We start from the raw sequence: 25,641 nt of genomic DNA, 5'->3' as shown, positions 1-25,641 counted from the left end.
TGAAACGCTTGGCCTTAGACATCTCAAGGTGGGCACCCGAATTGAGTGGCTACTTTGATCTTGATTTCTGTGTGCCTTAGCACACTATTTGTAAAATGAGGATGCTGTCAACTCTGGTGAATTTTTTTTTATGGTCTGTTAGTGCTGAACAGTACAAAGAAAACAAATATTAAATAGTTGCTATTCAGTAGGCACCATTTTACTTGGATTAAGACATTTTTCATGTGGAAAAAATTGCATGTGATCATGTAACTAGAAACTATTCCAGTACATATGCATGAGGGAGACAAATTAAGGTTGCCTGGTTGTGTCATTCTTTTTTCCCCCTCTTTTTTTATTAGCCTTTAATGTTATTTTAACGTACTGCACAAAGGAAATAAAGTAAATAGTTTTTTTCCCTTCTGAATTTGTTGCTGAACTTTGCATCTGAGCTCCCAGATAGATAGTGTAGATCAGGGCTCCCACTTCCCTGAAGCAAGTAGCTATATAGTTTTTCCATTTTTGAAAGCACTCTTGCATACTTTTCTAGTCCAGAAAGGTCCTTTTTTTATATGGAATACCTCCCAGTTGAGCCACAGTATTTTCTGGTATTACTCTTTCTGTCTAAGAGCTTCTAAAGAACAAATATGCTAGTTGTCCCTTGGACAGGGGAGGTGAATTATTTCAATGTTTCCTCTTTCTGCTGACTTATAATTTGAGCATGATATTTCAGTCATTCCTAAGCCTGGATGGTGTTTACTTTTGACAGCTGTCTCGCTGAGCGTTGCCCTTGAGGTGTCATTGTTTTAATAGAAGGAGGTTTTTCACTTTGTGTTTTACATAACTAGGGTATAATCTCTTCAGGAATGCTGTAAAATACTGCAACTGGATGGTTTTTGGTGTATTTCTGCATAGGCAATTTGAATATTGGTGTAGAAAAAGAATATTCTAAATGATTCTTCATATTTCCTGTTGTGTTTTTAACTGCAGACCTGTGAGTGCTAAAATAAAACCTTTAGGATCCCGAGATATTTTGCCAAATAATCGACAACTGTATGAGCTGATTTTGACATACAACTTTCATCAAGTAAGTTTTAATTGACCGATATCAATTACTGTTTCATACTGTCTTAAATTTTAACAACATAATGTTTCTAACTAGTTCCTTAGCAAAAACAAATAGCGCGCTAAGATGTACTAGATCACACAATGTAGTGATTATGTCAGGATTTTCAGTTAACCTTTATTGCAAACTTTCAATATTTGGGGGTTTTGTGGAGTATCATATATAAATGGCTTCATGAGCCATGCCTGCTAATACAGTATAGTCTTTGGTTATGACTAAACTTTGCTGTCTGTCTGTAGCTAATGGTAAACTGTGTTTAATCCTATTAATTCTTTTGTCTGTGTGGTTTACGGTATTTCATATGAATTAATTTGTGTTTTATAATGCACCTGGGATGAAGTTATATGGTAGTAAATGAGTTTCCATCTACAGAGATCAAAACCAAAAAGAGCACTAAGAATGAAATACAAAAAATTTGCCCTTGCCATAACTGCATATTGGATATGGACAGGTGGATGAGACTGGGCAGACGGGCTGAGGCCTGAGTTAGGCTATTACATTTCAAAGGGAAGAGGTGTTAAATTAGTTTGCTGTCCAGATAGTCTTTGATAAGAAATAAGAGGCTGTGCCCATAGAACAGGGGTGCTGAAGTTTGGCCTGTTGGCCAGGTCCGGCCCATGTAGCCTTATCATTGCTGTATGTGCCAAATAAGATGTGTGCGCAGGGCTTAGTACCCACAGCATATAGTGCCTGCTTCAGGGCCTGCACTACATGCAGCAGCCACACGGAGCCAGACTGGGACTGTCTCCACCCCTGCCTGCCAGATCTAGTAGCTACTTTGGTTGGTTCAAGATGCATGTTGCATGTGGCACCTGTTCTGGACAATCTGCAGCAGACACTGCATGCAGCATAGGTACCAGATATGGCACATGTCTTGGTGTTAACACTAACTGGCATGGCATGGAATGAGGTGTGGCAATCTGTGGCTCTGATCCAAATTGCAGGGGCAAATCAGTTTGATACCCCTGCTCTAAGTTATTGAACTGGCAATCAGTGTCTGAAAGGATGTAAATATTCCCCTAAATATAATGGGATCAGGAAAGTTACCTCACCTGATAAACAGATGCACATATGGGGGCAGGAAGTTACATATGTAGCATATGCTTCCCAAGAATTAAAAGGAAGGAGTATACAAATGACCAAATTTGTACTGAGAGGCAAATCATGTCTAAAGAGTTGCAGGGCTTTGGGATGATGCCAGTTCCCCAGCTGGTTTGGCTGGGGAGTGCAAATTGACAGTCTATCAGGGCCTTCAGCTTAGTCAGAAGTAGAAGCAGCATTTTTAGGGTAAGATGCAGGGGTAAGATCAAATATTCTGATAGGAACAGAAATATATGAAAAACCTATCTCAGCCTAAGGTTACTGATTCTTACGATTTCTCTTGTTTTTATAATAACTTATTTTGTTACTTATTTCAACTTATTGTCAGAGGTAATTGTGATACCAGAACATTTGGCAATACAGGTGGGTTTTTTCTGCAAAGAAAAAAATCAGCAATTTCTAGCACAAAAGGGTATGATTCCTTAAGATCGCAAGATCTCTGTTAAGAGCTGTCAAGGCCCATGTGAGACAGGAAGCTGAGGCATCCTGTGCCAACGACTTGGCCCGTAGCACATCTAAACTTTTTCTTAGTGGTCAAGCACAAAACTGCAGGAAAGGAGTTTCAGGCTAAAGGGCACCCTTGAAGGTGTGAGTGCACCCTGGAGTGTCACAACCATAATTTTGAACTTTTTTCATTTACTGTGTTCAGTCACGAATTCAGAATTGGTTAGTCAATACTTAATGCTTTTACTTCTTTATAGCCGAAGAGTGGAGAAGTGACTCCAAGCTGTCCATTGCTTTGTGAATTGCTATATGAATCTGAATTTGACAGTCAACTGTGGATTATATTTGACCAGAACAAGAGGCAGATGGGCTCAGGTGATGCCTATCCACATCAGGTACAGAGGGATATAGTAACCATGATTATGCATATATTCTATATAATGTAAAAATAGAGTCCTTTTTGGGTCTTCTCAAGCTTCCTCTAGTTCATGGCTTGAATCTGGTTCACAGGGCTTTTTTATCTGGCCTAGGAGCCAGGGGGCTTTTGGTGGCAGGTAGCCAGGCAGCTACAGAGGCAGTGGGACTACCTGGAGTTACAGGGGGAGGGGAGAGAGGACATGCCCTTGGCAGAAGGCATCACCTCAGCCCCAGTACCAAAGCATTCTAGGGAATATTAGAGAATACGTTATAGACTGACTAAAGTTAATACAAACTGAGGCAGTTAATCTTTAGCATCTGGCTTATGCTTCTATAGGCACTGAGGTGGCAGTGCTACTGAAGGCAAGAGAATGGCCATTAATCTTCTATCTTATCATAAATGTAGGTGAATAAGATTTTCTTCTAAGCAGTCAGAACTTTATATTCTTGGGAATATGAGATTCAAAATTTGTGCAACCTTTGCAAAACATTCTAATTATTGGCTTTCATTGAACCTCTTTCTTTCAGTATTCGGTAAAACTGGAGAAAGGAGATTACACTATTCGGTTACAAGTCCGTCATGAGCAGAACAGTGAACTGGATCGTATCAAAGACCTTCCATTTATTGTTTCTCACAGGCTATCTAATACCTTAAGCTTAGACATTTATGAAAACCATAACCACGCTCTCTTAGGAAAGAAGAAATCAAACAGTTTAACATTACCACCAAAACATAATCAGCCCTTCTTTGTTGCATCTCTCCCTGATGACAAGTAAGTTACTGACACCTTATTTTCTCATCTAGTTTTACTTATTTGTCTCTGCATCAAGTTGGATGATATATAGCAAGACTACACACCTTTCAAGAATCTGTAATTCCAAATTGTGGCTCACATATTGCCATTCTTTTTCTTCTAGTCTACATTTAATTATCATTCGTTTATATTCTGACTTCAAGTTTCTTTTCTTTCTTCTAATAGAATACCTAAAGGAGCAGGACCTGGGTGTTACCTGGCAGGAGCTTTGACATTGTCTAAAACTGACCTTGGAAAGAAAGCTGTGAGTACTTGAAATGAGTGAGGACCTAATTTATATAAAAATGGAAAATTCTGTTTTACTACTAATCATTGTGCTTAAGGTGTCTTAATTTTCTTATTTATTGTAGTAACCTGAATATATTTTTAAAAGCATCTGATCTAATACTGCCTTTAAAGTATTTTTAACTATTCAGCTCTTCATTTGGCAATTTAGTTTGAAATTGAAGCATGTCAATCATGAATCTCCAAAAATTATCTTCAGTGAAAAATTTTTGGATGTTTAGAGAAGCAACTTTTTTCACTGTTATTACAAACTTGGAATAAGGTTTACACCTTTTATAAATGCACAGTATTTAATGCACTTTGGTTTTTTGCATGTGGCTTCCCTGGTAATGTGGTACCATTCCTTACTTGAATGCATGCATGCTGCTTTCAGCAAAAACACAAGATAAATATGTTCTTCAACATCTATATCACATTTACGTTTAAAACCTAGGAGGCCTCTGGTTTTTTTACTGTAAAGCTGGGGCAGGCTTTCTTACCTGATACCACCTTATGTTGTCAACCACGAATACAACTGTCTGCAGCAATATAATGGTGTCAGATCTTTGTGTCATAGTGGGGAAGAAGCTGTACCTCACTGTTCAGTGTAGTGAGACCTAGATCCTGATTTTTCTGACTTGAATGAACTTTTAGTAACTATCTGTAATAGTCAAATCAGTCTTCCTGTCTTTTAAAAAAAACCCTTTAGTGCTAAGTAACGATTCTGTTAGCTCCTGTAATATTTTAATTGATTCAGGTTGGGAATGAATCAGCATTGGTAAATACTGACATTTCAATATTAACAGAATTAGATTCCATATAAGCTATTCTAAATCCCTAAAAACAACTGAATTCCTTGTCACCACCAGAGAGCTTTATTCCCACAGCAATTCTTGTTGTACAGTGATAAGCATACATTAGTGCCGTACATAAGATCTTACTGAACAGACCACAGAATGAGTTCAGGAAAATTAGATTAAATGTATTTGGTTGTGTTGTTAGGAAAAGCAAAATGATCTAAATGTAGCTGGATATGATACTGCAGGCTAGGTAACACTAAATAAGAAAATTAAATGCATACAGTTGGACTTAGTAAGTCAGAGTTATGAGATGAAACTACAGAGATTGGAGCTCAGTACAGACAGTCAAAAAGCCTAAGGCTGAATTGGTTCAAACTAGGCAGCTTCCTCTAAACTGTGTAGGCTGAACTGATAACCACCTGAACTAACATTCAGTTTTTAATTGGGAAAGGCAGTGGGGAGGTCTGCACTGACCTGGGCCAGTAGGCAGGGGAGCACTAGAACATATCTCCCAGCCTGCTGGCCATTACCAGCCCAGCCAAGTGTCCCCCAAATCTCTGCTGTCCCCCCATGGGATTCGGGAGCTCCTTGTCCGGGTGCTGGCCAACCTTGGGGGAGCCTCCCCTCAGGACGTTTTCCCCAACACAGGCCTTCCGCCTTCCCAACTGCTGACTGCTTCAGCTGCTGCCACAGGAGTGAGGAAGGAGGAGTCCTCCTGGCCAGGTGCCTGCCCCTGCAGGGCAGCATGGGGGCACTGGGGAACCCCTGCCTTGCAGAGTCCCCCAGCCCTGCGCAGCCTCAGAGAGCTGAAGTGACTTCTTCCCAGCTCCACCCCCTTGCCTCAGCTGCTGGAGTCTCAGGGGTCACCTGGGGAGCAGAGGGAAAGTTCTTTGCTCTCTAGCATTATTTTTGCCTTGGCCTCAAAGCAGCTAAGGCAAAAAAACAGCTGTGAAGGAGCAGGAGAATTTCTCTCTGCTCCCTAATGCTGCCTGAGACTCCTAGGGACTGAGGCAAGGCTCTACAGAAAGCTTGGGGAGGGGAAGAATCCCCTCAGCAGCCTGGGGCTTCCCTGGGCCAGGAAGGAAGCCCCCCAAAGCAGGAGCTCCCTGGTACCCCCCCCATGCTGCCCTGCAGGGGCAGGCACCCAGCTGAGAGGACTCCTTCTCCCTCCCTTCTGTGGCAGCTACTGAAACAATTAGCAACGGGAGAGAGGGCGGCCAGGGTCTGAAAAGCCCACAGCACAAGGGCTTTCTCTCCCTTGCATGTGCTGTGTAGACCCTGGCTAGGGGAGCTGCGGGTCTTCTCCCTTGCCCTCCCCATCCCTGTGGGCTGACGCACAGGCAGGAAGCAGGCTAAGGAGCAGAGAGGCAAGCCAGTTCCTGTTCCACTGGAGCAGGCAGCATAGCCAGGGCTGTAACTCAGTCCCCCAGCATGACAGGATGCTTTAAGTTGAACCAGGAAGAGATCTGGGACAGATGTTCCTTAAACCTGTTTGACCTAAATCGGTTAAGTCTGATATTACTTCCATCTGGTTTATCTTAAACTGATTATGGTAATTTTGAAAGCAGTTTATATGTACTGAACTTCTGTTCTGTTACAGGCTTAAATCAGTTTTTGATCACTTAAACCAGTTTATGTGCATCTTCTGTCCCTAGCCTGAGAGTTTTATATTTCTAACATTGGCTTATAACATTATATACTTATGTGTACAGTAAGGTTAGAAAATACCTTGATGAAAACTAGTGTTAAAACCATTGTAATTGTCAGCTAGGTTCACTTCAATCAACTGATGAATTTGAGTTAACAAGTTGGTTTTTTATCAGTTTAGTAATAATTATGTATAATAACTTCTGAAACTGGAAGTACTGAATGTAGTAGCTTTTATTTATGAAGTTGGTGTTCTTGTTAGTGGTTGGAGAGAACTGCGGTATTGATCTTTTCACTTCACATTTGTCTCACAATCATATTCTAGTTTATCATGTTGTATAGGTATGCTTTGTTGGGAGGCTGCCATCAACAAAAAGTACTATGAACTAGGAGATAGAAGGGGGTAAGCATTAGTATTTGTTTCTAGTCCACTAAGTAACGTGTGAGTTGACAAGACAGATGGAAAAAAAGGTTAATTCTCCCCACAAACAATGGAACAAAATGACTAAATTTAACTTTTAATATGAAGTATAACTGTGGTTGTATTCTATAATTCAGTTTGCTATTTCATTGAGTGGTTAACAACACTTGCTTGTATTAATAGGAACAATAAACTGTCTACACCAAAATGCATTGTGTTTTTAATTTAAAAGAAATTTAAAATATTGTTATGCTTTAAGAGCATGTTTTGATCATACACTTGGCACTTCAACTGTTTGAACTTTGTAGGTTAAAAGTATAAACATAGTAATAGTTCAGAGAAGGTGTCTCCGTCCTGTGTAGTGTCTGCATGTTTTCTTACAGTATGTTGTTCTAACTCCCAGGGGCAGTCTGCAGCAAAACGACAAGGAAAATTTAAAAAGGTACTGAATGTCAGTTTTTGAAAAAGATATACTTAAGTCTTTGTATTCTTAAACTCTTAAACATTTTTTTTTTCAGTATTATACTTTTTATTTTCTCTCTCGGCTGCCTCCTTAGTCCTGAGTTACCTTCAGGTGCCTTTAGCAATGCCTACTTGTAGAACAAAACATTATGGTAATGCTAGACTCCATTTAGTGGCATGTGAAAACATACAAAGATACTTCTGAGAGGTACATGCAACTGCAAACTGCTGTGACTCTCTTTTTTCTACCTTATATAAATACCACCCCCCACAGTAATTCTTTCAAGTGCTTGTGGTAAGGATTTTTCATCACAAATGCATCACCTATTCCATTTTGTCAGCTAATGAATCCATTGCAAATTGAACTTTAATGCTTGATATAGAGGTATTTGATTTCCTCCTCACTACCACCTGAACATATTTCTTCTAGACTCAGATGTACTGAAATCTAGACTACAGAGAGCTCTATAAATTCTTCTTCAGCAGTCAGTATTATTTTTATAGGAGGAGAGAACTAAATGACCTACTAAGCTTTTTCCATTCTGGCTTCTTGGATAAAATTGAAAATCATGGCCCTTGCTCAGTGCAGATTAAATTAATTTTTAGGGCAAATGTAGCCTGCTTGTGAATGTATAGCTATTTTCATACAATAACCATTTTAATCATCTCTTCATTAAGTATTAAATATTCTTCCAGCAGATAGAATCCAGTGTCACTTGCTAGGAGTGTAGTAAAACACTGGAACAGGTTACCCAGAGAGGTGATGGAAGCTCCATTCTTGGAGGTCTTCAAAACCCAGCTAAACAAAGCTTTGGCTGGGATGACCTAATTGGGGATGGTCCTTCTTTGAGCAGAGGGTTGGACGAGATGACCTCCTGAGGTCCCTTCCAACCTTAACTTTCTATGGTTGTATTCAGTATTTTTAGCGGGGAGAGGGGCTGGGTTTTTTAGGGGGTGGGAGGAGGGAAGGACTGAGTTGTATAATCACTCCTGTTCTTTCCTTTCCCAGCAACTGTAGGTTGTCTGTCTGATTGACTTTAGTATTTCATCCTTTCTCCTGACTTTTTTTAATGTTTCATGCATATTTAACTTCTAATTTGCTCTTGGAAGAGTCTGCCTCAGGCCTTGGAAGAAGATCCTGCCCTTTTTTATTAACCTGATGATCAGTTTTCCTTAGAAAGGAGGAGGGAGCTGTGGAGCCATGAAATCATTAGCCTCTTACAACCAATTCTACCATTGCTCTTGATTAAAGACCTAATAGCTTTCTGTCTGTGAAAGACAGAAAGCGGGGTATACTTCCACCTTTTAGACTAAATAAAGCAGATGTATGGCATAAGCTTTTGTGAGCCCACACTCACTTTCAGACCGTTATGGAAAAAAGATAACTTACTGTAATAAAACTTTTTCATGTTGCTATTTTTCCTTTTTTCACACTTATGCTATTTCTGGAAATGATAGCTCATTCTAGAAAGAATACTAACAATTTCCATAAAAATGGTATCTCTTGCCTGCTGGTGTTGTATTCCACTAATTGTTAATTTACAGTAAGGGAATTGATATAGTCCTTATTCATATTCTTTGAATGAATTTATTGGCCCAGCATCAATTCTTTTTATTCAAATATCATTCTGTAGCTATTGGCCTGGTCCAGAGACTCTTTGCCTCCAATACTGCATTGATTGGCCTTAACGCTTCTTCTTTAATGGTAGACTAAGTGACATCATAACAACTATTCCCAACTTCTTAGAGGATTCCCATTTTTTAAGCCATTGTGTGATGTCTTTTTTGGCTGCTTCAGCACATAAAAGTTGCATCAGTCTCCTGGCAGCTTTTGAATAAACTTGCTATGCTTCAGAAACATCTTTGAAATATTGGTGATCTATAACTACTCCATCTGTGGAGTGCCTCAAGGTTCGAGATATACTTAACCTCCAGTGTTTCTAGTAGGTAGATCATAAACTTTTTCTTTTTAGGGTATTTCATTAAGTTTTTACTGGGCCATTGTAGAATTCTTTCTTCAACTTCAGAAGCTATTTAAATAAGCCATTTTGGATCATTCAGCAATTTTCCTTGAAAGAGTGTATTCTGAAGAAATCTGCTTCCCTCCAACAGTTTAGCCACCTGTCTTAGGACCAGAAAATTCTTCCTTTGTCTTATCCATATTTATGGGTAGACCCTTTGCTCTGTGATCAGTGGCCAGTCTGTGGGAATCCCCATCCCTTGAACCTGTAAAACTGCTTCCTGCATCTTATTTCTATTTGTCTGACTTGCTCTAAGTCCCTTGGGTTGTTTGATCCTGATCACTCACTGCCAGTTGAAAATACTTTTATTTGGCCTCACAGTAACCCAGGGTTTAAGCCAGAATTATGGTGGCTAGAGCAGCCAACCTTTTGTAGAAGTGATTGTTTATTCATGTATATCTAGAGAACAGAAATTGGCAAGAGATGACCTCTTCTATGTAAAAGCAGAGGTTTGTCCCTTAGAGAGAGAAATAAAGGTGGTAAACTTAGTACAGCAACTCCTTCCTCAAATGCTAGTTTGAGAGATGATAGTCAGCCCTAAACACAAAATGCAGTATTCTCCCCTGAGCATGGGCATTCTAACTGTAGGTAGCTTCTCAACAAATGGATTCCCATTCAGAGTTTTCATGTCTTTCTTATCACTGTATTTGGACTGAAAGTTTTTCTTTTTGGTGGCTCCAAGACTTGATTCAACAGGGGCTCTTCCTTGGAGAAGACTCAAGCTTGAGCAGAGATCAACAGTTACAGCATGCCTTGATTGTAAAGTTATACTTTCACCAACAGACCCTAGCTGAGAGGTTATGCCAAACAACTGAGGAACAAACTACTTTCCATATAATCTTTTATTTGTCATAACCTGAACAACAGAAAATATTCAATAACATGTGGCATGGCAAATCTGCATAGAGCAGATCAGGGAGGGGACAGACAGATAGGGTACAGAGGAGAAAACAGAGCAACAGATCAGCAGCTGACAAAGATTGGAATGGTCCTCAGGGATAGTGCAGTTATTTTGTGGAACCCCTGCCAAAAAGGTTGGCCCCCCATTGTCCTATAGGATCTAGTAGCAGTAGTCTGCATGCACTTCAAGGAATTGGAATGAAAAAAGCTCACCGACTCATCCTGTGGACTCTGAGAAATAAGTTTTGGTTTTGTTTTAAACAGTTTGTTGTAGGGTTTCTGAGCAGCAGTGTTTAGTGACTGAACATTACCTACACTATCTAAGCCAGGAAGTGGGAGCTGCTTAGTAGTCCAGAGAGAGCCAAACTGTGCCTTTTGAATTGCATATGGCTCCTAAGCAACTTTTAAAAAAGACTCTGGAAGAAAAAGGAGTAGTTAAATTACTTATTAGGAAAATAACAACTGAGGAAAATAAAAAACACAGTGAGTAGCACTGCAGAGTGAAAAGTGTGCTTTAAAAACCAAATCACTCTCTCAGCTAAGGGTGCTGTGCACAAATCATTGACTGTGGGGCATATGCATTTCAAAAGTTTTGTCCTATGACTTGGCATTGTCAAGATTTTGGTTTACAGCTGGAAGGGCTAGGTAGTTTGGTCACCCCCTCTCTTAGTCTGTGTTATCTGAAAGTAAGGGGGACGGTAGTGGACATCTGAGTAAACTGAGATTCCTAGGAAAATATATATGCGGAGACCTTCATCTATTGGAGGTTTGACCTAGCCTGGATGTTCTCTACCTTTTTCGTTTCTAAAGTATTTCAAAAATAGGAAAAGTTGTTAGTTTATATAGCACTTGTATTTTTCATTTGCTGAGCCATTTTCATTTTGTGCTAATTTAGGAAGTGTCTTTAAGAAACTGTATAAATTCAGTTGACCTAATGGTCCTGTACCTTAGAGAGATGCAGTGTTAAATAAGTTGCTTTAAATATTTAAAGTAGGTAGGAGCTGCCTTAAGGAACATTCAGCTGTATGTGTTTTTGAGTGTTTATTATACAGGCATACCTCGGAGATATTGCGGGTTCGGTTTCAGACCACCACAATAAAGCGAATATCGCAATAAAGCAAGTCACACGAATTTTTTGGTTTCCCAGTGCGTATAAAAGTTATGTTTACACTATACTGTAGTCTATTAAGTGTGCAATAGCATTATGTCTAAAAAAACAATGTACATACCTTAATTAAAAAATACTTTATTGCTAAAAAAATGCTGTTGGAAAAATGGCGCCGATAGACTTGCTCAACGCAGGGTTGCCACAAACCTTCAATTTGTAAAAAACGCAATATCTGCGAAGTGCAATAAAGCGAAGTGCAATAAAATGAGGTATGCCTGTATTTTATATGAAAATTCAGCTGCATGAAATGATAGAAAACCTTCAGCAAATATTCCATAAAATTTAAATCTCTCTCACTGCAGGAATGAACAAGTACCCTGCTATGAAGAGTGTTGTCCAGGAGTAAGCAATTATTTGGGCCTAAGGGCCACATAGGGTATTTTGACAAGCTGTCACAGGCCAGGTCATCATGCCCCCCTACCCCAACAGCTTGCCAAAACTCCCTGTGTTGCTTTGTGCAGGTGCAAAGCAGTGCTCGGGAGCAGGATGGGCATGATCTGTTCCCTGCATGACCTGGGGGCATGGGGAGGAGAAACCACAGCTGGAGGAAAGGGAAGCAGAACAGCCCCACTGGCGTGGGCCCCTAGCAGTGGCACCTCCTCCCACTCCTGCTGTGCTCTGCTGGCCGAGCAAGCGGGACGCTTCAGCCAGGCAGCTCCCCCTGAAGGCAAGGGAAGCAGAGAGGCACCTGGCCAGCTCCAGCCAGATTGGAAACAGCACCCCCCAGAAGCTGCGTGCTGGCCAGCCTGGGCTGGCGCTGGTGAGAGCGTGGTGCGGGCTGCCTCAGTGGGAGCAGGTAGGGCTTGGACCCATGCAGAGCTCCCTGGGGGCAACTGCAAACTGGATCCAGTCAGTTGGGCCAGATTTGGCCTTCACGCTGTATTTGTCTACCCCTGCTGTAGTCTAACTAGATGAAGTGAAGAGATGAACTGCGAACATCACTCATAAAAATAAGCTCCACTTTTTGAGTATGTATGGATGGAGTAGGGCTGATGGTTCAGTGTGAATTGTGTAGCCATGATTAAAATGGTTGGTTTTTTATACACTCTCCCTCCCCCTTAATCCTTATTTAAAGATGTTACAGATCTGTATCCTCAGACTGATATCAGATCAGGAGTATGCTTGATACTTTAGCAGGGTTATCAAACTAATTTGGCACTGCAAACCAGGTGAGTGTTGTGAGCCAGGTCCTAGGGCTAGATTAGGCCCCCAGGCACCTCTTGCCCTCCCCCCACCCCCATATAGGATCCAGTGTATGAAGTGTTCAGTCTGGGACATGGACACATTACTCTCCCAGGAAGGTCCTAGAAGCAGGGTGCCTGCTTCGGCCAGTCTGGAACCCATGGCATCTGGACCAACTGGAGGGGCACTATATGTGGGTTCACTCTTAAGACCCAGAGGCCAGATGATAGGACTCCATGGGCCTGATCCAGCCTGCTGGTTGCATTTTTGATACCCCTGTGCTATACTATAATTATAGAAAAATGCTTTAACATTTTGTTTCTCTTGACTCTTCAGGGCATTTTTTTTTTTTTAACTTTACTAAATACCCTTCAGATACAAAAGGTGGAATTACACATGGAAATAAGTAATTGATGGTTAAATTCCTGAAACGGTTTAATTTTTGTGGCAAATTAAGTGATCTTCCACATATTTAGTTTGTAGTTCTATAAAAATAGGATGTTTTGTGAAACATAAATCATTTCATGTGTTGTATTAGAGCTTAGCTTGAATAAATAGAGGGTAGCTGTAATGTTTAGGTCTGAGAGCAGGTACTACAGAAGGTCAGTCTGTCTGTCTGTCTGTCTGTCGTCATTTTTTCCTGTGGAAAGCAACGTATTAATTTCTAAATTCAATTGTATGCAGTTCAGTTGCTATGATGTAGACAAATCCAAAGAAAATTTGTGGAAACTTATGAATGAAAGCAGTTTCCATGAACCTCATGAAAATGGCGATTTCCCCCACAATTTTGGCATGGAATTGCTGGGTGGAGCAGGGGGTAGAACTTACTGAAAATAAAATGTTGGCTCCCCACTAAATGCCAGTGGTCCTCAGGGCCACTGTGGCCCAGCCTTGCAGCCTGCTGGGGGCAGGGGGAGCTGCCAACATAAAAGGTGAGCCGAACTTCCCTGCCCCTCACTGCTGATCTGGCTGAGAGGGCTGCCTGTTGTGTGGCCTCTCTCCTCTCTGCCAATCGGCAAGGGGCAGGGCTGCTCATTGGCAGACCACTTGGGCAGGCCAGCATGAAAAGACTGCAAAAATGGCACCATATGCAACAAGCAGCCCATGACCCTTTTTTTCCCTCGCCTCAGCAGGAATTAAGTAGATCCCTACTTGCGATGTTGATATTGATACAACTTTCTGATGTAGACGAGCCATTCAGATTTCTTAAACCCTAAACATAGGGAGTCCTGTGGACATTACCAAGCAAGACCTGAGAGGACTTTGAACAAAACTGTCCAGAAACATGAATAAAACTGTATAGAAAAAAGGATAGTTTTATTTTTTTCAGGAAGGCATAAAAATCTGTTTTTTGTTTTTATTTGACTTATTTAAAGTGTTTTCATACTCTCTTTTTTCAGACTTTTTTTTTTTAATTGGTTGTTTTGTTTCTTTTTTTTGTGCTCACTTGACTCCAATTACTGTATTTACTTGAGTACAAGATGAGGTTCCTCCCCACTCCCCCCCCTGTCAGCATGGTGGGGACCCCTTGCCTTACACTTGCATACAAGGAGACCTCATTAAATACATTGTCTACCATTAAACTGCTGCCAAAAGCAGCATGTGCTCAGTAATGGAAGCCAACTGTGAAGTTGATTAATTGCAGTCAACACTGAGCATGACCATAAAACATGTGGCCCATATTGGGCAAACAAAGTCATGAGAACCTACCACAAGGATGGATTAGTGTAGCCCATCTCAGTACGATGCATAGTAGTGCTCATTGCACACAGTTCCCCTCAGCACCAACTCTGCTCATGAGGAGGCACTACACTAAGTACATTTTAACTTCCTCTTTACTCCCATAGCTGAGCTGTGCCTTTCTTTCCAACTTCCAGTGAGTCCTGTTTCTTCACTGGCCTTAAACGGCACCAAACAGGTCCCCAAACAGCTCACCCAGAATCTCTATTGCCCCCTCTCTCAGCTTGTTGCATATGATTAATGTGGCCCCACCCTCTGCAAGGTGGTGCCAGACCAGGTTGCCCTGCACATCATCTGCATATACATTTTTGGAACATCCAAGAACATGCGGTTCCAGCCATGAGTGGGGGGCTGATTAGCAGAGATCCTTGGTGCGGGGACAGGTAGATGGTATCTGGAGTACATGCACATACTGAGTAGTGCTGAGCTGTGGGGTCATCATGACTTAAAACACTGTTGGCTTTGCTGGGCCCAGCCCAGTAAACTATAAAGTAAATAATGAGCCTTTTGGCTTTGGACTAATATCATGCATGCTTTGTACCCTGTGTAAGATGCTACAAAAGTACTGCTTAAAAGTGTGTTTATGGAATACCTGTGCTAAAACTTGCAGCAGTTTCAAAAAAGGTAAAATATTTAATTCTGGATGAACTAAGGGTCCTAATGAGCGGGGAGGGGGCTGCAAGGGGAAGAAGCTGGAGGGGAAGGCGAAGGAGCAAAGGGAAGAGGGTTTTCTAACCTACCTTCCCTCCCCCCCCCCCCCGGGCAGATTTATTTTTTCTACTACAGCAGTAGGAGGGGGACAAAATCAAGTTAAACCTCCAATAATTAGATAGCATACCTGGAAAATTATAACTAATTTATAAATTTTCTGCATATAGAATCTAATTGTACTTGGGGTAGTCTTATATTTGAGTAAATATGGCATCTTGCTAAACCGTGTACCAGTGTCCCAGTTACTGTATCTGTTCTTCCATGGGTTTGTTCATTCATCATACTCTGGCTAGGTGTTGCAAAAGGTTCATCCTATATTTATATTCCTAAATGAATTTTAGTTTTATTTTCAGCAGTAATAAGTATCATTCTTTGGTATTGCATGTCTCCATAGCTCAGTGTTGTAGTTCGGTACTGTTTCACATCAGTATGGAACTACAAGGGACTCTGAGTAGAAACGGACATTGCCTTCATGCTGCTGTAAAAGTTTTGACAGTGGCAACAGCAGATACCCATCTTCTTCTGCTATAACATAAACAGACATCTGCCACAATAAAACAGCACAATTAATACCTTTTGTCAAGTCTAGTTTGTGACGCAACAGAAGTTATGGATGCCTAACTGGAACTGCCTGTGCTCTCCTACCAGGCAGCGATTCCCTGGGTTTGAGGGGCCCAATCCTGTTTGCCCCAGGATATCCTGTTCAGGATCAGACCTCTCACACCTGTCTGGCTTTCCCTGCTTCCAGAGGCACACCCTCTGCAATCTCCTTGGTGTGTCTGTGTAAGCAGGGGACACATCACCCATTGATTTTGCAGGACAATAGGTAAATATTTCGCCCAGTGAAGTGGATCAGCTGTGTTGACATTCTAGCACAGCTGATCCACTTCAGTGGGTTCCGTCTGGTTACACTGATCTAGCAAGCTGTGTTGAAAGTCCAGTGTCGAGCTGCTGTATCATTGATACTAAAGGACTTTTAGCAAGTGATTCATTTGAATTGGTGTAAAAGACCTGTAGCATGTTTAGCAGTTTCCAGTAGTTATCTTTTTACTCACAAGGTGTGAAGTTTGTCCCTGTTTTGAGGGCTTAATGTTTTCTGGCTTCAGTCACAAAACTGTTCTTCCCCTGGTCCTGCAACATGTGGTTGTGTGATTAGGGAATTTATTTCTGTGAAAATATTCTTTATTTCTATTTATGTAAATGTTTAGTTTTCAAAACTAAAAATAAATGGACAACATAGTTCACAGAATACCATAAATAAACTTTGAGGTGAAAGATTCTGTACTCCAAGTGATCTTTACTACACAACCTTTACATAGTGAAATGTATTTGGGCTGTACACTCAGATTTGTTCCTTTTTGCAGCCTGGTTGAAATGAATAACAGCAACGTTGTTAAAGGAAAAATTAGAATGGTACTAACAGTTATTAGGCATGGTTTGAAAGCTGTTTTACTGTTTTTATTAGCAGAGCTAACTTTTGAATTATATAAAAATGTGTTTAAGGAATAATTGCTTCTTGAACAATTTAGATTATTTTCATCTTTTGACTACATAAACTGGTTTGGATATGGGACTTCTGATGCAGGCCTATGAAAGCACATTATTTTAGTTATCTAAATTTCAAAAATTCTCTTGAAAGATTTACTGCTGTTTGGGTTGTAGTATCTGAGTGTAAATCAGTATAAGCAGTGCTGAAAATCTTGGTAGCAGCAGCTTAGATAGCTAGTTCATCCAAGGTTTAACCAATCATGTGCTTGATGAGTACTGCAAAGGCCCTGGAGGGGAACACTTTTGTATATTATGGGTTTATTGATGTTTTATCTTAATGGATTTTCTTAACATACCTGAGTATTTCTTTCATTCTTGCATGTTGTTCCTACGTTTTAGAAGATGGGATCTCCACCTGATCCTTTTATTTTCCTAATTTGTCTACTTTCTTGAGCCATATCTATAACTCCTACTTTTTGTGACTAAAATACTAATTTTAGTCACCTCTAAAGAAACCTACAAAGCACATAAGCCCATATAATGTTTAGATTTATAATCTAAACACCGTACATATCCTAACCTGTAAATTGAGAGAGACTAGGAAAAACATACACATTTTAAATATGCATTTTGAAGAAAATTAAGTTTGAAAATTAATGTTTGAAAATTAATGTTAAGTTTCTTAACATTAATGCTTTGCTCTCAGGATCTGTTTTCATCAAAAGCATATTTTAGCTCAGTGTAGCTGTTCACTTTCATTTAGTTCTTTGTAAGTTAGATCACTAGCGATGTTTTTTAGTGGAAAAAAGCACAGAGGGTTGTTATTTTTTTTCCCCACTCCTAGGACATACTGACTGTTCATTATCATCTGATACCGTCACCAGCAAAAACTAAGAACGGCAACAAGGAGAAAGAAAGGGAACCAGAAAAAGAAAAAGATGTAAAGGAAGAATTTGCTGAAGCTTTAAGAGACCTGAAGATACAATGGATGACCAAGTATGTCCTTGTTCATATTGCTTTTTAAATTTTATATTGTTAATCACAAATTTTATAGAACAAATGAAAATGTAATGCTAGGTTATAATTGCATTTGTGACATTGAAGAAGCAGTGTCTAATCACTGCTAATACTGCCTCTTGACTAGAAAATGCAGACATATTTTCATTACCTCTCTTTTTTTCTTTTTGGCTAGGCTGGATACCCCTGACATGTACAATGAACTGAAAGAAGCCTTCCCTAACCATCTTCCATTGTATGTTGCAAGACTTCATCAGCTGGATTCTGAAAAGGTGAGTTCTACGGTATTCATCTGAATATAAGATGACTTCAATTTTAAGACAGCCCTTCAGTAATAGATTCTATACATTTAAAAATACATTTATAACTTTTGTATAGAATCTAAGTATTGGAGGGGCATCTTAATTTAGTCTCCTGCACTGCTGCAGCAGGGAAAGCGGTGGTGGGGAGGCAAGGGGAAGAGTGGAGGGGGGAGCAGTAGGGAGGGGCGGGAAGCCTGGCCCGAACGCCTCAGCCTCTTGCCCTCCCCACTGCCCCTCCTTGCAACCCTCTCCCTTGGCCTTCCACCCTACCACCTTCCCCTTCTCCCCTGCACACTGCCTTTTTACCCTCTGCAGGGGCCTGGGTTTGGGCACCAGACCTGGCCTGCCTGATCCTCAACCTGCACTACTGCCTCATCTCCAACCTGTGCTGCTGGCCCCAAACTCAGACCCAGACATGCTGCAGCTGACTCCAGGAGGCAGCAGCAGCTCCTACCCTGGTGTGTTGCAGGTCACAGCTCCAGCCCTGGACCCCTTTTGGGGCCAGAGCTGGAACCAGAGCCATATCGACTGTGTATTCTAATCCAAGACTTGTATCCAAGACAGACAAAGACTCTTTTTATCCCCTCACCCCCATGTTGAAGGGGTGTGTGTGTGTGGGGTGTAGTGCTGGATTCAAATAAATATGGTTTGGTTTATTTTTTTTTAATTTTAAGGTTTTTAACTACCTAGTTGGCATAATGGATCAAATCTGGAGGTTCCTCCTTCACCGTTCTTCACAGATGCTTTATCTTTAAATGGCTGCTCTGCCTGCAGTAAACTGTGTAGGGTCGAGACTTAATAATAAAGTTTACACTATTGTAGAGATGCATGTTTCTGTACCAGTTTTTCTAAATGAGTATACGTACCAGACTACTGTAGTTAGTTGTTTTTCTTTTTTGGGGGGTAGCAAGGGTTGTTCCTAGCTCAGAAGAGAAACAGCTTGATTGCTTATCATTGGTTGCTTTTTAGTATTTGTAAAAAATATTACTGAGAGAAGAGTGTTTTGCATCCAGTATGACAGGCGTACGAAATCCAGGACTGTCCCAGCCAAACTGGGACATATGGTCACACTACTGTTGCACCAACTCCTTTCTAATCTGTTATCTTAACCAAGGTATGTGTGGTGCTAACATTCCATCCCTATGCCTTGCCAGGCTGTTGTTTTCTTATTTTTTTTCGGATTGCACAGATTTTTAATGCATGATTCAAGGCTCATATTTGGGGTGCCCATCTTTTTCTTGTAGGTCACTTCTCTAAACATGATCTCTGAATTTATAGCAAGATCTGGCTCATCTTAAATCATGACTGTCGTGTATTGTCAGTATCCCCCACTTTTCATATTTGGCTTCTGGTTAGGATACTATTTGGGGTATGTTGAACTGGTCCCCAGACTGTATGACCTTTTGAGACACTTTGCATGTAAAATGAGAATTAATACTTGCATTATTTGTCCTGTCCACTTAGATTGAAGGCCTCATGAAGTAGCATCTTCATCTTGGCATGTATGAACCATATTAGCTTAATAGGGCCTTTATTATTTGTTTATTGAAATGTTAACAAAAATAACCAGTTCAATAAACTGATGATAATGTTGCAATCTCCTTGTTACCGCATTCATATTAATAAAGTCCTGTATTAAGTAGGGGTGACTTTGTTTTACTAAACTGTTTTTTTTTTTTATAATTATTATCTAGGAGCGAATGAAAAGACTTGATGAAATTGTTGAAGCTGCAAATATTGTTATTTCTCACATTGATCAAACAGCCTTGGCAGTGTATTTTGCCATGAAGACTGATCCCAGACCTGATGCAACTACTATAAAAAAGTACCTACCCAGTAAATATTTTTTTTCTTGCATCCATCCTATTTCTGTAGTCTGTAGACATAGTTACCTACTCTGCATATGTGTATTCTAATTAGGTTTTTTTTAAAACATATAATGTTTTGAAACTTGGAATCAGAATTGCTTATAGGTGGAAAAGGGCTTTGGGATGTGTACAGTTAGGGTTCCATATACTTTTCTAGAATACAGAAAAACTCTGAAACTTAGAATTACTTCTGTTCAGGAGAAAAGTCCAATTAAGAATGGCTTTTAGGTCAAAATTCAGGTACATGAGCAAATCTATAAAGGAAAGCTTGTGTTTGTTTATAAATTTGAGTTTAAGATGTCATAATAACCATACTACTGCTATTTGTAAAAGAAAAAGCTCTTGGGAAAAGGACTGTAGGGTTTTGCTTGACGGTGTGAAACATTCAAACTCAGTATTAAGGTGCTTCCAAAATGTTGGTTAGTTGAAGCACATTTGAAAAAGCCAGTATGAAGTGCATATGTACATTATGTATATACACTAAGTTGAGGAAGAAAGTGGTAGTTCTCTTCTCAATTCTTTTCTTATCAGAAGTTTTTAGGTATTAAAATATTCAAATACCAGTGTTTTCAGTAGAAGGACAGTACTTCTGGAAGGATAAGACTTCCTAATTTCAGAAGCTTGTTTTATTGTGCTATTCCATTCACAAATGAGAAAAACAGATCTAAAATTATGGGACCTGAAAGTGGGAAGAATATACAAGTCATTTAAGATAATTTCCCATAATGAATGCTATAATTAGGCTAATTGTTTTGAAGTATTCTGTATGGTGTCCTTACATTGCTGGCTTGCCCTTTTTTTAATTCAGTTGCGTTAGTTCTCAGCATAATTCCTCATGGTTGAAGCTAATACTTACAAATGAAACCAAATAAATTGTTGGTTTAAGTGAGTGCAATTCCTTTGAAGTCAGCAGAGTTGTAGCTTACTCTAGTAAAGGATTTGTCCATCTCTATTCCTGCTACAAAGAACTATTAAAATATATTTCAAGATCCTGACTTCTCCTGAAATCTTAAGTATTTGAGTTGTAGTTCTGTTTGGATACCAGAAACAGTTCAGGTTTACTCGCAACGTTTTTGAGCTTTTTAAGAATCCTTTGATTTATTTTATTTATAGAACCCCAATATGTTCCTTGTATTTATTCGGGTTTTTTTAATATAGTGAAATGGAAAAACAGAAATCTACCTTAGTAGATGCCCTTTGCCGAAAGGGAAGTGCACTGACAGATCAACTCTTGCATCTACAAGCCCAAGATGGGGCTGTTTCAAGTGAGACAGAAGCTAAAGATGATGAGCATGACAGCTGCTTGGATGCTCTGTCAGAGACTTTCTGGGAAACAACAAAATGGACTGATCTTTTCGACACTAAGGTAAAAGAAAAAAGCAGATTTATTTTTGCATTATTTTTTCCTCCTAGTCTCTTGATGTGCAGTTGCATATCATCTTTTGTCTGAGCTCAACATCTCTCCTTAGTGGTCCCCTTTAGTATTGTGCCCATCTCCCTCATAATTTTTCTTGGCAAGTGAGACCATTCCAAATCTTTTAAACCTGTGGCACACAAAGTGCATGCATATCAAGGATGATAAAAGTTCCAGTTCAGATTTCAGTTTTTAAGAATATAGGAAGTGCCATATGGGCTCAGACTGGTCCATCTAGCCCAGTATCCCATCCCCAACAGTGGTAGAAGTAAATGCTTTAGAGGGAGAGTATTGAACCAGGTATATCTGGAGTGATCAACCCCCTGCGCATACGCTGCACCCCACCCCACCCCAGAATCCACTATCATTGGTTTAGAATGCCAAAGGAAACATCTCAGACTGTTCTAGTTTGTTTGTGTGGGTTTTTTTAATTGCTTGCTTTTGCATTGCTTCTTACCATTCTTTTCAAAGGAACGCTACAATTTGCACAGCACTGTTCTAGCTTTTCACCCAGGATGTTCTGCGTTCCTTTGTTCTGATTATGGATTTACTAAGAGAAAGCCTCTATTCCTTCATTGTCGGCAGTAGCTGGAGTTGCAGCTAAACCTGCCCACCACAACCACATTTGTCTTGTGTGCATTGAGTTTCAGTTGTTTCACCCATATCCAGTGCCTGACTACAGATAGGCCTGGTGAGATTGCAGGGCTTGGGTCAGATGAGACAGAGGCGGAGTTGGCTGTCATAAGCATACAGCACCTTACTCCAGGTCTCCACACAATCTTACCTAGTAGCCTTATACGTGCACTGGACAAGAGAGGTGATGAGATGAAGCCCTGGGGACCTGAAGGGATGATGAGCACTTGCCCCTCGCCACTCTGGGACCTCTCTGGTAGGAAAGAGTACAACCAGTTACAATTCCAAGAATACCCACCAGGTCATGTAAACCCTTTATCAGCACCTCATGGTCAACTGTTTCAAAGGTTGTTAAAAGATTAAGAGGGCACAGTCTCCACTCAGTCTCCAGGCAAACATCATCTGTCAAGACTCTGAACATGTTATTTGTGTTATCTAGGAGAAAAGGGTCCTGGAAACCAATGGCATCCAGCTATGGCTAAAGCTGTTGGGTGACTGCTACTTCAGTAACCTTCCCCAAAACAGGGAGACTGCAGATAGGGCAATAACCAGATGGAGAGTTAGCATCAAGTGATGGTTTCTTGAGTAGGGGCCAGAGACTCTTAACATCTGGCACCCTGCCCTCTTGAAGGCAAGCATGTGATGCCCTTTGTCAACAGTAACCCCAGTGTCCCCCAGTTCGCTTTAACAAGCAAGGACAGACAAGGGTTCAGTTCAACTGGTTATCCTCATCCCCTTTTCCCCCGTATAGGCATATCCTTTGCATCAGTGGATGCAGTGGGTAGTGATTTAAAACAGTCCCTACAAACAGGACAAAGACTGATTCCTCAACCCACAACTCTGACTACAGCAAAAGTAGTGAACTTGTAAGCTGTGTTGAATACAGGTTTTTTTGCTTCCCCCTTGCAAGGTAGGTGGCAAACTTGTCACAGTAGACTGAAGCCACTTAGCTGTCTCCCATTTCACTTCTCCTTGGTTTCTCACTGGGGCAGCATCTTGGTTTTTAGTAAAATAATAATGCTATTGTATGTAGTTGAGTTCCCCCGTTGGTGAGTTTAGAGAAGGAAGGGCTAGGAGTTGAAGGTATTCTAACAAATGCCTTCCTAGATATGTACTACTAGGCATAACATGGGATGGGCATGGTGTTTGTATGTCTGCTATTGGTACCAAATTTCACATTTGTCCAGAATTTTTTTAGTACTTTGTTTTAGCTCATAGTTATATTTTTAAATCCTCAGTTTTGATTATCAGCATTTTCTTTTTCAGTTCTGAAGTGAAGTTGTTGTTGGGTATGTTGTTCTTAGACCTTGTGATGGGTCGTGCTGAAGATCAGTTGGAATTTAATTACTATAGCCATGATTTCCTTTTGTCAAAGGAAATACATAACCATTGAGTATAAATGTATAACCAGTGATTTCGTTAGTCTGTTGTCTCAGTTCCATTATAATGGGTATAAACTTCAAATGGCCTTTCCATATACGTTTGCCTTTAAACCACAAGTTGTTTTGTAGTGTGAACATTTATATAAAAACTTTGTTGCTTGCAACTCTTTTCTAAACCAAGATGTATAAAAGTACAAGGTGTTTCTTTTATGTTAACTGGTTCTTAGATTTAATCTATTTTTCAAGTATTGTAACTTTTGTATTTGAGTATAACACTGGCTGTCATGTTAAGTTATGTATCCCCTGCTATTCCCAGTAGCAATTCCTGACAAGTAGTGTAAGTTAAATGATTAGGGGCCTACTTAAATCATGGTTTAGTGATTTTTTTTTTTTTTCTTTTTTCAACTGCAAGAAATAGCGACTGCTGCGGAAAATGGTGTTAGCTACGATTTCCTGCAAATCAACCCCCTAAAAATGCTAACTGGAATACAAAGAAATTGTGGCAATTGCTGCAGCCACAGAGTACATGATTTGAGTGAGAGCTGCTGAGAGGCTGAGCTAGTGACATAGATTAAGTGAAGGTACCAATCAGGAAAGCAAAAGTGTTTTAGCACCATCATTTAAGAAACTAAATGCAGTGGTACAGTCTGAAGATGAGTGAAAAGAAATCCAAAAAAGCAAAATACTTTTCAGTTAAGAATTGTGTAACACAGTTCCATGTTCAGATGGCAGTAAATTGTTTTGTTCACCTTGTAACATGACTCTGCACATGTTGAGAAAAAACAGCACTGATCAGCATTTTAGAGTCTGAATTGCATACAAAATGAAAGGCTTCTACTGAAAGCAGTCTAACAAGAAGAGAAGCTACACTTGCGTTAGTGGAGGCATTCATGGCTGTCAACATACCCTTGGAGAAAATTGATAACCTAAAATCAAGGGACTACTTGAAGAAGCACAGGCCAAATGCTTGCAGTTTGCCTTGTGCAAACAAGCTTGCCAGGATTATCTGCCAGAGGTAATTGCTTCGCATGTTCAGTCTACAAAATCTTCATTGGCGGAATGCGAATCCATTTTGAGCGTAGCAGACAAAGCAACAGATGCCCAGCATAACTTGTATTTGTACTTGAGCTGGACAGACTGTGACCTACCTGTTTTTCTTATAAATATGAGTTGAACCAGCTCTGTTTTATTTTTCAACTGTAGCACAAGCTGTAATGAGGGCTGTTGTAAACTGTGGCTTAGAATTTAACATAATTTTAACATTTCTGTCTGATAATGCAATGTATGCAAAGCTTCCTTTGGTTGGGGGAGCTCCTAGTGGCAGCCTATAAGTATATAAGGGAGTGTACCAAAATCTGGGAGAACAGTTGTTCACCAGGGCTCCCCGTGGGATAACAAGATCTAATGGCCACAAACTTCTGGAATACTGATTTAGACTGGACAAAGGGGAAAAACTCCTTTACAGTCAGTGTCCTGGGTCTGGAACAGACTCCCCCCCAGAGGTGGTGCAAGCACTTTCTCTGGATTCATTCAAAAGGCATTTGGATGCATATCTTGCTGGGATCATTTGGCCCCAGCAGACTTCCTGCCTATGACAGGGGGTTGGACTCAATGTTGTGAGGTCCCTTCCAGCCCCTAGTGTCTATGAAATCTATAGTGTGTGCCATGGAATGATGCCCAATGTAATTCATGCTACCAGCAATACATAGATGCCTTCTTTAGTGAGTTGCATCTGGTGCACATGTTTTCCTGATGTGATTAGACTGATTTCCTCTTTTAGGAAAGCATTCAAACATTGCCCAAGCCGTTAGCTTTGATTTGGAGTCCATCACCAATCAAAACGGGGATCTAAATGCAACTGTCACTTCCACCAGAACCAGTGCTTACAAGGTGAAATTCTTTGTATAATATAGTTTGTTACCATGCAAATAATGGTAAATACTTCCAAAAATTCATGCTTGATGAGATTGAAATCACACTGGGAACCCAGCGTACACTTAAACTACACAATCTCTTAAGAAAGGGTGACATTGAAGATCAGGCTAAGTTTGTGGCTGAAAATGCCATCTGATTCATGGAGCTTCTAACATAGTTTGAAAGTCAACAGGCTTTGATTCGCACAACAAGTTGATGGATTTGTTAAATTGGATCAAAGACCTGGCATCACAACAACTTTCAAACTGTCACTGTGAGAACTGTTCTAGACCATAGCTGTGAAGTTTCATAGATTTCATAGACATTAGGGCTGGAAGGGACCTCGGGAGACCATCGAGTCCAGCCCCCTGCCCAAAGGGCAAGAAGTCAGCTGGGGTCATAGGATCCCAGCAAGATAAGCATCC

At 40.4% G+C, this 25,641-nt stretch overlaps 1 protein-coding gene across 2 annotated transcripts in view; it reads left to right on the top strand.

The window, feature by feature from the left end:
- The window catches only part of TPP2 (tripeptidyl peptidase 2), an 84,020-nt gene that overhangs the window by 46,297 nt on the left and 12,082 nt on the right, over window positions 1–25,641 (top strand). The window contains exons 20-28 of one of the 2 annotated variants that reach the window (XM_019529692.1): window positions 970–1,066; window positions 2,908–3,045; window positions 3,596–3,840; window positions 4,048–4,126; window positions 7,418–7,456; window positions 17,531–17,682; window positions 17,879–17,975; window positions 19,700–19,830; window positions 21,032–21,239. In XM_019529692.1, the coding sequence (XP_019385237.1) occupies window positions 970–1,066; window positions 2,908–3,045; window positions 3,596–3,840; window positions 4,048–4,126; window positions 7,418–7,456; window positions 17,531–17,682; window positions 17,879–17,975; window positions 19,700–19,830; window positions 21,032–21,239 (1,186 nt within the window). The remainder of the gene's footprint in view (window positions 1–969; window positions 1,067–2,907; window positions 3,046–3,595; window positions 3,841–4,047; window positions 4,127–7,417; window positions 7,457–17,530; window positions 17,683–17,878; window positions 17,976–19,699; window positions 19,831–21,031; window positions 21,240–25,641) is intronic. The other variant, XM_019529693.1, reaches the window with a different exon arrangement.

This window comes from Crocodylus porosus, unplaced genomic scaffold, assembly GCF_001723895.1.
Source record: "Crocodylus porosus isolate Cpor-Errol unplaced genomic scaffold, CroPor_comp1, whole genome shotgun sequence".
Lineage (NCBI taxonomy): Eukaryota > Metazoa > Chordata > Crocodylia > Crocodylidae > Crocodylus > Crocodylus porosus.
The sequence above is the reverse complement of the archived record's forward strand: the minus strand, read 5'-3'. Positions and strand labels throughout refer to the sequence as shown.